At 53.6% G+C, this 13,714-nt stretch overlaps 1 protein-coding gene across 1 annotated transcript in view; it reads right to left on the bottom strand.

The window, feature by feature from the left end:
- Nucleotides 1–9,918, bottom strand: part of LOC311309701 (spondin-1-like) — a gene marked incomplete at its 5' end in the record, with an annotated part of 29,688 nt that extends 19,770 nt beyond the window's left edge. Inside the window, one exon of the mRNA XM_084439025.1 lies at nucleotides 9,823–9,918. Coding sequence (XP_084295151.1) covers nucleotides 9,823–9,918 — 96 coding nt within the window. The remainder of the gene's footprint in view (nucleotides 1–9,822) is intronic.
- Nucleotides 9,919–13,714: the final 3,796 nt, after the last annotated feature.

The raw sequence follows: 13,714 nt of genomic DNA, 5'->3' as shown, positions 1-13,714 counted from the left end.
CCCGTCCTCTGCGGAGACCGCCGAGCTCCTCGTCCAGCACGTCTACCGGCTCCACGGCCTCCCCAGGGACATTGTCTCGGACCGTGGGCCTCAATTCACCTCCCAGGTCTGGAGGGCCTTCTGCAGGGAGATAGGCGCCACCATCAGCCTCTCCTCTGGCTACCACCCGCAGACCAACGGCCAGGCCGAACGGGCCAACCAGAGCCTGGAGTCCGCTCATCAGTGCCACCATCTTCACCAAGTTGGACCTCAGAAACGCTTATCACCTGGTGCGTATCCGTGAGGGGGACGAATGGAAGACCGCCTTCAAGACCTCCCGTGGCCACTACGAGTACCTCGTCATGCCCTTCGGCCTCACCAACGCCCCCGCCGTCTTCCAGGCCCTTATGAACGACGTGCTCAGGGACATGCTGGATGTGTTTGTGGTCCTCTACCTGGACGACATCCTTGTATTCTCCAGGAGCGCTGAGGAGCACGTCCGCATGGTCATCCAGCGTCTCCGGGAGAACCGCCTGTACATTAGGGCGGAGAAGTGCACCTTTCACTCCTCGTCAGTGGAGTTCCTGGGGCTCATTGTGGAGGGAGGCCTGACGCGACCCGACCCCCGCAAAATCAAGACCGTGGTCGAATGGCCTCAACCCACTACCCGGAGGCAACTCCAGAGCTTCCTTGGCTTCGCTAACTTTTACCGCCGTTTCATACGGGACTACAGCCGGGTAGCAGCTCACCCACCTCACCTCATCCCTGCGTCCGTTCATCTGGACACCGGCTGCCAGCGCCGCCTTCTCCGCGCTCAAGGAGCGCTTCACCACCGCTCCGGTCCTTCTCCATCCTGACCCCTCCAGGCAGTTCGTGGTCGAGGTGGACGCATCGGACACAGGCATCGGTGCTGTTCTGTCCCAGCGGTCAGTGGAGGACCAGAAGTTGCACCCCTGTGCCTTCCTCTCCCGCCGGTTCACCCCAGCTGATGTCAATTACGACATCGGGAACAGGGAGTTGTTGGCGGTGGTGGGGGCCTTGGAGGAGTGGCGCCACTGGCTTGAGGGCGTGGAACACACCACCCTCGTCTGGTCGGACCACAAGAACCTGACCTTCATCCGGGCGGCCAAGCGCCTCAACTCCCGCCAGGCGCGGTGGTCACAGTTCCTCTGGAGGTTCGATTTTACCCTCACCTTCCGGCCCGGCTCCCGCAACGCCAAGGCCGACGCGCTGTCCCGCCTCCACGCGCCCGAGGTGCCCCCCGCGGAGCCTGAGACCATCCTGCCGGCCTCACGTGTCATAGGGGTGGTTACCATGAACATCGAGGCAGTGGTGAGGCAGGCCCAACGCGCCCATCCCAGTCCGGCCAACGTCCCTCCTCGCCGGCTCTTCGTGCCCGACTCTGTCCGGTCCCGGGTGCTCCAGTGGGGCCATGCCAGCCGGTTTGCGTGCCATCCCGGGGTTCACCGCACCCTCTCCTTCCTGAGCCGACGGTTCTGGTGGCCCTCCATGAGGTCCGACGTCCGGGAGTTTGTTGTCGCCTGTCCCGTCTGCTCCCGCAGCAAGGCGTCCCACCAGCCCCCGGCTGGCCTCCTGCGTCCTCTCCCGGTCCCCAGCCGTCCCTGGTCCCACATCGCCCTGGACTTCATCACCGGTCTTCCACCCCTCCAGGGGCAACACGGTCATCCTCACCGTGGTGGACCGGTTCTCCAAGGCCGTCCACCTGGTGGCGCTCCCCAAGCTCCCGTCCTCTGCGGAGACCGCCGAGCTCCTCGTCCAGCACGTCTACCGGCTCCACGGCCTCCCCAGGGACATTGTCTCGGACCGTGGGCCTCAATTCACCTCCCAGGTCTGGAGGGCCTTCTGCAGGGAGATAGGCGCCACCATCAGCCTCTCCTCTGGCTACCACCCGCAGACCAACGGCCAGGCCGAACGGGCCAACCAGAGCCTGGAGTCCGCTCTCCACCCCACCTCCTGGAGCAAGGACCTGCCCTGGGTCGAATACTCCCTCAATGCCCTGACCAGCGCTGCCACTGGCAGGTCTCCGTTCGAGTCATCCCTCGGGTACCAGCCCCCGCTGTTCTCTCTCCAGGAGTCGGAGGCCTCCGTCCCCTCCGTCCAGGCCCACCTCCGCCGCTGTCGCCGTGTCTGGAGGGAGGTCCGCAGGGCCCTGCACCGCTCCAACGAGCGCTCCTGCCGCGGGGCCAACCGCCGCCGCACTCCTGCTCCGGCCTACCGGCCCGGTCAACGAGTCTACCTCTCCACCGCTGACCTTCCGCTCCAGGTCCCCTCCAGGAAGCTGGCTCCGCGCTTCGTTGGGCCCTTCGAGATCGACCGTGTCCTGAACCCAGCTGCGGTACGCCTTAAGCTCCCTGCTTCCATGCGGGTACACCCGGTGTTCCACGTATCCAAGGTCAAACCTATCTCCTCGAGTCCCCTCATGCCTTCTGCCCCAGCTCCTCCGCCTCCCCAGATGGTCGACGGGCATCCCCAGTGGACGGTTCGGCGGCTGCTGAAGGTGCGCCGCCGGGGTCGGGGGTTCCAATACCTGGTGGATTGGGAGGGGTACGGCCCCGAGGAGTGCAGCTGGATCTCCAGGCAGCTCATTATGGACCCGTCTCTCCTCCGGGACTTCTACCGGGCCCATCCTGACGCCCCCGGTCGGTCGCCAGGTGGCTCCCCTCGGGGGTGGGGGGTCCTGTTACGGCTCGCATGCCCTCGCCTCCACAACCGCCTCCCTCTCTCCCCTCTGGGCCCGCTGCGCGCTCAGGGTGTCCTACGCGCTCTACCGCACGTCGCATCGGCCCAGGCATGCGACGCTGTGGCTCTCCGGAGTTTCCCCCCACTACCGGGCGTTCCCCGTCTCCGGCCAGCTCCGCGGACTCGGCAGTCTCCTCCCACTCCGGTGACGAAGAGTCGGATCCCGACATGCCCAGCACATCGGCCCGTGCGCAACGACAAGAACGGCGCGCTCGTCTCCGACGATGACGCGGGCGCGGCTCTACTCACCGGTTTCCCATTCATCATCACCACACCTGTCCCTCGTTCTGCAATCACCTTCAACCCCTACAAGAACCTGGTCTACACTCCACTCATCGCCAGATCTTACCATAACCTTACGTGGTAAAGTATAGCCTACGATTTTGCTTACCTGTATTTTGTAGTGCTTTCCTCGTTCCCTGCTCGTGATTACTATCACTTACCCTGCCTATCCTCCTCGTCTCTCCAGTATCCCGGACCCCCTCTGCTGAGTTGTACCAGCTAGCAGAGCCCTCACCCTGCTCCACCTTCGGATCCCTCCGGCTCCCTTGAGCCAAGAACATTTTTTATTATTTAGTGGCAGTTTGGTGGCTCCTATTATTTCATCCTATTATATTTTTGTGGCATCCTTTTTGTGGCTCCCCCTTTGTGTTCTTATTAAATCGCCCCTCCGGGCTTTACCGTTCCTTGCCTCCTCCTTTCCTGTTGCGCCTGGGTCCCAAACCGAACCATCACAATATGACCGATTAGGCCTCGTTCACAATGAATGGATGCAGCAATGTGAACGATTAAAGGCATTCAGTTTTGGGCTATTTGGCATTCATTCACTTCAGCAAATAGGCTATTTAAAGTTGACTTTACAGGACAATATAACCGATTAGGCCTATAACATGTTCACAATGAATGGATGGCCAAGCAATTTGAACACTTGATGGAATGCATTCCGATTGCTTCGGCTATTTGGCATTCATTGGCATTAGCAAATAACCTACCTAAAGTAGCCTAGCATTTAGAGGACAACATGGCCGGTTAGGCCTATAAAAACTCGGCTTTCGGCTATTTCAGTGGCATTGCCATTCATTCCCATTAGCAAATATGTAAAGTAGTACAGTATTTAGGCTACAGGACAACATAGCCGATTAGGTATCTAACATTCACAATAAATTAATTTCTGTTTGATATCGAATGGCCGGACAATCCCTATAAATTAGGCTATTACCTCTGGTCACCTGCAGGGGAAGTGGGAGGGTCTGTCTCAGAGCAGAGTGGCTTAGTGTGTAAGCAGGAAACTGGAGGGAGTCTCTTCCACACTGAATCTGCACTGCCAGCTATGGGGTGTATCTCAATAGTCTGACAAGGCCTCCTCTCCTATAGTGTCTTCTCCTTTACTTGTATAGGCTACTGATCTGTGCTGAGCCCTGGAGGTAACATGAGGAGAAAATGGCATTTTATACTATGAATCTTTTTAACCTGGGCCGGTAGGTCTTGTGTGCTATAATTAATCTGAATCTGTATGTAGGGACAGATTTTGATTTATAAGTAGAGAATGATTCCTAACTTAGGAACCAAAATCATTTCTGGTAAGATAAGCATTATCAATCAATCAATCAAAGCTTTATTTGTATAGCGCATTTCATACCCAGAGGCAACACAATGCGCTTTACAGAGAACAAGGGAGGTGGGTATACGACCCACCCCTACATATTCCAGAGGGAAGCAAAAAAACAGTAATCAGGCCAGATAAGTGAGCTGTAAAAATACTTCCCTGACCCATGAAGCATTAACTTCCTGCATTATATCAGGTGAGATAAGCATTAACTCCCTGCATTATCTCTGGTGAGATAAGCATTAACTCCCTGCATTATCTCTGGTAAGATGAGCATTAACTCCCTGCATTATCTCTGGTGAGATAAGCATTAACTCCCTGCATTATCTCTGGTGAGATAAGCATCAACTCCCTGCATTATCTCTGGTGAGATAAGCATCAACTCCCTGCATTATCTCTGGTAAGATAAGCATGAACTCACATCCATGTACAGAGGGCCCAGGAGGCCACATTTAACACATAGGCCTACTCCCTGTTAGGAGCAGATATTGAGAACTGTACAATAGAACAGACAGTCATGATTATGCTGCAGTTGCAATTGATAATAGGCTTGAAACTCAAACATAGCAGCAACCTGTGGCACCAATTTCTCTGCACTGCTGCCACTGACCAACAGCTAGTAGAATCACCAAGCTCTCTAACTCTGCTTCTCTCGTTAGACAATAGCGCCCTCCTGTGGATATTTCTATAGTTGCATTGCAGCCTTTTAAAGTTAAGTTTTTGAGTTTAGAATGTAGTAGCACCAGCGCTGAAGTGACATTTTCTTCCATTGCAATCTCATTTTCACATCACAATTATGTAAACCCTAAATTGTCTACCTCAAGCTCTATACGCCTCTATAAAATTGACCGCTTTACTCGCCACTAAAGCCAGCTCTGGCATTTCTACGGGGAGAGTAGGGAGACACAAATGTTTTCCCCTTTTCGCTTACTTAGGAACTGTGTGTGATAGGTATAGTTGTGTGTTATATACAGTGTGTGTTATGTGTGGTATATGTATAGTTGTGTGTTATATACAGTGTGTGTTATGTGTGGTATAGGTATAGTTGTATACAGTGTGTGCTGTGTGGTATAGGTATAGTTGTGTGTTATATACAGTATGTGTTGTGTGTGGTATAGGTATAGTTGTGTGTTATATACAGTGTGTGTTATGTGTGGTATAGGTATAGTTGTGTGTTATATACAGTGTGTGTTATGTGTGGTATAGGTATAGTTGTATACAGTGTGTGCTGTGTGGTATAGGTATAGTTGTGTGATACAGTATGTGTTGTGTGTTACAGTATATTCAGTATGTGTTACATTGCATTAAAGTAATTTAGCAGACACTTTTATCCAAAGTGACTTATTACAATAATTGCATTTAATGTAGACACTGTAGTAAACAAACTACTACTCGTACTACTGGAGGGGGAGATGGGTGGGGAGAGAGAGAGAAATAAAGTTTAATTCAAATGCAACTTCTTGATGTTGAATAAAAGGTAGTAATTCTGCTATATAAGTGCGCCCATCTGTGTTATGATGAATGATATGGTCAGACTAGGCTGCTCCTGCAGCTGTTGGCTGTTATGACTGAATAATGAATTCATACATTTTCAACGATGATCACATGAATGAGAAATGGGTAATTTTCAATAGTATACAGTAGGGTGCTCCTACATCCATAGCACTGGTCTCCAAACGGTCTAATGTTAACGGAACAAGACAAGTAGCCAAACCGTTTCGTCAGCACTTTGAGGTTGTGTCTCAAAGTAGGCTACTTTATGAATAAAATAACAGGATCCGGGGGACTTTAATCGGCCACACGACACCGCTCTCTCTCATCGGATCATGGGCTGTGCACTCGGGGGTCAGGAGCGCAGCGCGCCTCTGTCTTGGGCTTCTTTCAAATCCTACTGCTAGCCTACGAGTAGTCTTCAAAATAACAAAACGCCCTTGAATATGAATGATTCATAGAGAGCGATTACCTTTATTTAATTTAGCCAATAATGCCTATCCATCTCTATCGAAAACGTGGACAATTAACGACTGCAGCGCTGAGTGACGGACACTATCGGTTGTTATCCGACCAGCCTTTTAAGCGCTCCTATTTAATTCTGAATGTGGGAGTGTATTAAATAAGGGGTATCGTTGGGTCTTAAGCAAAAAGAAAATAGCTTAAATCTATTGAAATGTAGTCAACATTTATTTCAATTAGTTGGCCGCCTGGACTAGCCATCAAGTCACAGTGTTCTATCCGGTCTGTGACATCACGGGCACTACGGCGTAACATGCACACGTAACAGCGGCAAGGTACATCCGGGGGCTGGTGGGACGCCTTGCTGCGGGAGCAGACGGGACAGGCGACAACAAACTCCCGGACGTCGGACCTCATGGAGGGCCACCAGAACCGTCGGCTCAGGAAGGAGAGGGTGCGGTGAACCCCGGGATGGCACGCAAACCGGCTGGCATGGCCCCACTGGAGCACCCGGGACCGGACAGAGTCGGGCACGAAGAGCCGGCGAGGAGGGACGTTGGCCGGACTGGGATGGGCGCGTTGGGCCTGCCTCACCACTGCCTCGATGTTCATGGTAACCACCCCTATGACACGTGAGGCCGGCAGGATGGTCTCAGGCTCCGCGGGGGGCACCTCGGGCGCGTGGAGGCGGGACAGCGCGTCGGCCTTGGCGTTGCGGGAGCCGGGCCGGAAGGTGAGGGTAAAATCGAACCTCCAGAGGAACTGTGACCACCGCGCCTGGCGGGAGTTGAGGCGCTTGGCCGCCCGGATGAAGGTCAGGTTCTTGTGGTCCGACCAGACGAGGGTGGTGTGTTCCACGCCCTCAAGCCAGTGGCGCCACTCCTCCAAGGCCCCCACCACCGCCAACAACTCCCTGTTCCCGATGTCGTAATTGACATCAGCTGGGGTGAACCGGCGGGAGAGGAAGGCACAGGGGTGCAACTTCTGGTCCTCCACTGACCGCTGGGACAGAACAGCACCGATGCCTGTGTCCGATGCGTCCACCTCGACCACGAACTGCCTGGAGGGGTCAGGATGGAGAAGGACCGGAGCGGTGGTGAAGCGCTCCTTGAGCGCGGAGAAGGCGGCGCTGGCAGCCGGTGTCCAGATGAACGGACGCAGGGATGAGGTGAGGTGGGTGAGCTGCTACCCGGCTGTAGTCCCGTATGAAACGGCGGTAAAAGTTAGCGAAGCCAAGGAAGCTCTGGAGTTGCCTCCGGGTAGTGGGTTGAGGCCATTCGACCACGGTCTTGATTTTGCGGGGGTCGGGTCGCGTCAGGCCTCCCTCCACAATGAGCCCCAGGAACTCCACTGACGAGGAGTGAAAGGTGCACTTCTCCGCCTTAATGTACAGGCGGTTCTCCCGGAGACGCTGGATGACCATGCGGACGTGCTCCTCAGCGCTCCTGGAGAATACAAGGATGTCGTCCAGGTAGAGGACCACAAACACATCCAGCATGTCCCTGAGCACGTCGTTCATAAGGGCCTGGAAGACGGCGGGGGCGTTGGTGAGGCCGAAGGGCATGACGAGGTACTCGTAGTGGCCACGGGAGGTCTTGAAGGCGGTCTTCCATTCGTCCCCCTCACGGATACGCACCAGGTGATAAGCGTTTCTGAGGTCCAACTTGGTGAAGATGGTGGCACTGATGAGGGGTTCAAAGTTGGAGCTCATGAGGGGGAGTGGGTATTTGTTCTTCACCGTGATGTTGTTGAGCAGCCTGTAGTCGATGCACGGCTCAGATCTCCTCCCTTCTTCTTTACGAAGAAGAACCCCGCTGCCACCTGGGATCGAGATGGTCGGATGAGACCCTCGGCCAAGCACTCGGAGATGTAGGTGTCCATGGCAGCTTTCTCCGGGAGGGAGAGGTTGTAGAGACGACTGGCTGGGAGAGGGGCGCCAGGGTGGAGCTCGATGGCGCAGTCGTAGGGTCGATGAGGGGGGAGTGTGCGGGCGCGCTCCTTACTGAAGGCCTCTCCGAGGTCGTGGTACATTGAAGGGACCGTGGAGAGGTCAGGAGGAGCGGGACGGGGCCGGTCAACCCGAGTGGAGGTCTGAGCAGCTCGGAGGCAGCGAGCGTGGCAGGTGGTGCTCCAGCTGAGGATGCGCCCCGAGCTCCAGCAGACATGAGGGGTGTGGAGTTCCAGCCAGGGCCTTCCTAGGATGAACGGAGCGTCGGGAGAGTGGATGACGAAGGGGCGGATGTTCTCCACGTGGTTTCCCGAGGCCGTGAGGGTGAGGGGCAGGGTCCGGTGAGTAATGGGACCCATGGGATGGCCATCCAGAGCGAAAGCCGAGAGGGGCCTCTCCAGAGGGGAGAGAGGGAGCGCCGCTTTGTGGGCGAACTGGACGTCCACGAAGCTCTCGTCAGCACCGGAGTCGATGAGAGCAGGGACGGAGAGCGTGTGCCCCTGCCAGGCGAGGGTGACAGTGAACCTGGCGGCACGGGTCCGGGATTGGGGATGGATGAGCCGGCTCACTCGGTACCCCCTGGCAAGTGAGGCTACTCTTTTGCCGCCCTGGGAGGTGCAGAGGGACAGGAGTCGACGGCGTGCGCTGGGCTGGCGCAGTACATGCACAGCCCGTTCTGTCTTCGGTGCTCACGCTCTGCAGGGGTCAGTCGGGTCCGGCCCAGTTGCATGGGTTCCTCTCCAGCGGTGTTTGGGGGGGCGAGGGAGGCCGGGGCAGGCCGAGAGAGACCGGTAGAGGGAGGCAGAGACAGTCTGGGTGCGCTGTGGTGTTGGTGCGCCCGCTCGCGCCTGCGTTCCCGGTGGCGCTCGTCAATGGCTATGGAGAGGGAGACGAGTTGGTTCAGGGTCGCTGGTCTGTCTCTTCCAGCCAGGCTGTCCTTCATGGCCTCCCCTAGGCCCCGTCGGAAGGCGCTGTACAGGGCAGACTCGTTCCAGGGGCAACGGGCAGCGAGGATGCAGAACTCCGTGGCGTAGTCCGCTACGGAACTGGAACCCTGGGTGAGGGCGGAGAGAGCAGCGTCCGCGTCCTGTCCGTGGACGTCGTGGTCAAACACGGTCCTGAATATTGCCACGAAGGCAGTGTAGTCCTGCATGTAGGCAGCTGCGCCCTCGCGACCCGCCATGACCCAACGGCGAGCCCGTCCCGTGGTTAGGTTGGCGATGTAGGCTATGCGAGCAGACGCAGTGGAGTACATGCTTGGCTGGAGATCAAACACGTACTCACACTGCATGAGGAACTCCCGGCAGAGGGTGAACGTCCCGTCGTAGAGGGCCGGGGAGGCGAGATGGGGCTCCCGGTTTGGTGGAGCGGCAGGAGCGGGGACCGCGGGTGGTGCAGGGGCTTGCTGGGGAGGGGCGGGGTCCAGGAACGGAGCCAGGCGGGCAATGAGCGCGGTGACCTGGTCGGACAGGGTGCTGACCAGAGTAGCGAGTCCCGTCAGTTGCTCGCCCTGAGCTTGCTGTTGGGCGGATACCAGCTGCAGTTGCTCAGCTTGGGTCTGTTAGAGGGCGGAGACCTGCCGGAGGTACTCGGCCTGGGACTGCTGGAGGGTGGAGACTCCCTGGAGCTCCTGGCGCACGGTTGTGACCACGTCAGAAGCCTGCGAGAGCATACGGGAGTGTTCTGCCAGGAGCCTACCCTGGGCTTGGAGTGGTCCGGAAGGTGCAGGTCTCTCCTCCATGTTGGCTGGGTCAAAAATGGCCAGATCTTACTGTGATGGTTCGGTTTGGGACCCAGGCGCAACAGGAAAGGAGGAGGCAAGGAACGGTAAAGCCCGGAGGGGCGATTTAATAAGAACACAAAGGGGGAGCCACAAAAAGGATGCCACAAAAATATAATAGGATGAAATAATAGGAGCCACCAAACTGCCACTAAATAATAAAAAATGTTCTTGGCTCAAGGGAGCCGGAGGGATCCGGAGGTGGAGCAGGGTGAGGGCTCTGCTAGCTGGTACAACTCAGCAAAGGGGGTCCAGGATACTGGAGAGACGAGGAGGATAGGCAGGGTAAGTGATAGTAATCACGAGCAGGGAACGAGGAAAGCACTACAAAATACAGGTAAGCAAAATCGTAGGCTATACTTTACCACGTAAGGTTATGGTAAGATCTGGCGATGAGTGGAGTGTAGACCAGGTTCTTGTAGGGGTTGAAGGTGATTGCAGAACGAGGGACAGGTGTGGTGATGATGAATGGGAAACCGGTGAGTAGAGCCGCGCCCGCGTCATCGTCGGAGACGAGCGCGCCGTTCTTGTCGTTGCGCACGGGCCGATGTGCTGGGCATGTCGGGATCCGACTCTTCGTCACCGGAGTGGGAGGAGACTGCCGAGTCCGCGGAGCTGGCCGGAGACGGGGAACGCCCGGTAGTGGGGGGAAACTCCGGAGAGCCAGAGCGTTGCATGCCTGGGCCGATGCGACGTGCGGTAGAGCGCGTAGGACGCCCCGAGCGCGCAGCGGGCCCAGAGGGGAGAGAGGGAGGCGGTTGTGGAGGCGAGGGCATGCGAGCCGTAACACATATTGTCCTGTAAATGCAACTTTTTATATTTGCTATTGTCAGTGAATGCCATTGAAATAGCCGAAAGCCTTATGATAGCCTAGGTTATAGTGAGTGACCGGACATTTGAAGGTTGGGTTCCAATCGTGCGTTTTAAGAAGTTATTTGTCTTTGCTATTTTAAGATGAAATAAAATAGGCCTAACTATTAATCCCCATGGGAGATTTGGGTGTTACAGCAGCAGAATGACATAAAAGGTAGCATACATCAGAATTATACTTTGCATTTTAAAGTTGGACCTAATAACAAAACTTCAGCATGAGTCAGCTATTTCCTTGCTGTAGCCTAATAGTTATTCTACTGGTCTAGTATGTTCTTTCCTGTCGGTTTGCGTTGATAAATTGAGGGTCTCCCTCAATGGATTTCCTGAGTTTTAAATAAAGGTTTGAAATGAATGAATAGCCTAAATTAATGAATATGTCATAGGCTATGTTTTCAGGGAACCATGACTAGCCTTTATAGGCTATGGGGCAAATTCGGTCAGTCATTTAGGTTAGGGCTTCAGTCATTAGCAGAAGTCTTTATCCAAAACGACTGTACCACTCGCCAGAAAGTGCACCTCCTTTCTAATCAAATGCCCACCTAGGCCTACATTCTTTCGATTAGGAATTAGGTTAAATGGAATAAGAAAATAAGTTGACATGCGGCCACCACTACACCCATTGTAGGCCTACAACGATTGTTCTTATAAAAAGTTTCAATCATTTAAATGTCCTTTTCGTTTAGTAAATTAATGATTCATTCATTTAGTCAACAGATACCAAACTAGTCTCATTTGCTGTAGCCCAGGCCTACTGTAATTGTCCCTCCTACAACCAATCCCGACGTTGGCCAAGCCCTCGCCCTCCTCCCCGCCCCCTCGTTGAGAAGATATAAATGTTGTGATCATGCAGCTCACCTCACCAGCAGACCTGACATCGCTTCACTTTAGCCTACTTTCACAGGAAGATGAAGATCTCAGCTGAGCAAAGTGAGCAGATCAAGACACTCCAGGGGAATGGCTACTCCACCACACAGATACGAGCGGTCTTGAATGCAATGGGGGTTGATGTGACCGCTACTTCAGTCCGCCGCCACTATAGCCAGTCACCTGTAGTGGCGAAACCCCGCAGGCCTAGGAAACTGACAAGGTACAAGTAGCCCTAGGCTCTAAGTGCACACTCTAGCTGTCCGACATCTATCTTTATTATATAGCCTAAGGCACCGTTTTCATATAATGTTCATTGTATTTTTATATAGTCATTCAAACCATCGACGACCTTCTTGAAGCCGATGACGAGCGGTCAGCCAGAGACATACAGAAAATCTTGCTGTCCGACCACAATACACAAGTCTCTACCAAGACCATCGGGAAGGCTGCTAGAAAAATGGGGTTGAAATACGCAATGTCTCGGTAAGGAATTGCTAAATTGTGGCTTCTTATTTATTTCACAACATTTTACATTACATACATTACAGTCTGGACAAGTTCCAGTGGTTTAATGGCTGACGCCAGGGCCCCAGGAAGGAGGGAGTTGCAGTAGTCCAGGCAGGAGATGACCAGGGCCTGGATTACATTACATTACAGTCATTTAGCAGATGCTTTTATCCAAAGCGACTAACAATAATTGCATTTAACGTAGGAAGAGCCAATGTACTACTACTTGCCAGAACTCACAAGTGCATCTTCTTTCTAAAACAAGTGACTAAGAGCATAATCTAGTGCTGAAGGCAAAGTGCAAGAATCACAATCTAAAGTACAGTGCAATATAATACAATGGATGATTGTATTGTCTCAGCTGATTGTGTTGTCTCGGGAGTCAGCACTATGTTCCCACAGCCCAATGGTCCCACAGCCCATTGGTCCCACATTACTAAGACTTTTTATTTATTTATTTATTTATTTTCAAAATTAGACCCAATGGTCTACATTACATTACTAAGACTTACTAAGGCTGTGGGACCATTGGGCTGTGGGACCTTAGAGCTGTGGGACCATTGGGCTGTGGGAACATAGACACGCTCCCGTCTCAGGGCCTGGATTGTATTGTCTCTCCCTTGGCTCTTATGTGAATAATATAGCATGTGTCTAAAAAGTGTATCAAAACATATAGGCTACAGTATAACATGACGTCTGTTCTCTAGTTGGGTCCCCATGGTCGCGGAGAGGAACAAAGAACTTCGTTTGCTGCAGGCACAAGAGTGGATAGCGACTAGAGAGCGCTTCGAGGACGTCATCTTCACCGACAAAACGACAGTGTCCCTTGAGCGTTTTGCCCAGACCTGCTACTCGAAGAAAGGGAGAGCTTCCTTCAAGCCCAAACCGAAGCACCCCCTGAAGCTCCATGTCTGGGGTGGAATTTCTCGCCAGGGACGATGACCCATGATTGTTTTTGAAGGTAACCTATAATTCTATTATTTAATCGTTGTACCGTTTTATAGGCTATGTTATCCATTGTAGGGCTATATTGGTGTAGGGCTTGTTATACATTGTAGGGCTATATATATTGGTGTAGGGCTTGTTATACATTGTAGGGCTATATATATTGGTGTAGAGCTTGGGCCCAATCTAAGAATGTACTGTTGCCCTTTTATTCAGGTATCATGGATCGCAACTTCTACGAGAACGATATCATAAAAATGGCTGCTGCACCGTACATTAGAAACAATTGGAATGGACCAACGCATCGTTTTTTTCAAGGTACTGTAGGCCTACATAAACAACTTACTTTGGTGGTGTTTTGATCCAATTTGTCCTCTCATTTTGACCGGTGGGCTACACTCAAAGCACTCATTGAGTGGAAAATCTGTTAAGCCTACGTTGGTTTGACTAATATTGTTTTCTCGCTTTCCTTCTGCAGACAACGAGCCCACGCACA

The sequence above is a fragment of the Borostomias antarcticus genome (assembly GCF_949987555.1).
Source record: "Borostomias antarcticus genome assembly, chromosome: 5".
Classification (NCBI taxonomy): domain Eukaryota; kingdom Metazoa; phylum Chordata; class Actinopteri; order Stomiiformes; family Stomiidae; genus Borostomias; species Borostomias antarcticus.
Note: the sequence above shows the minus strand (reverse complement) of the source record. Positions and strands in the feature narration are given on the sequence as shown.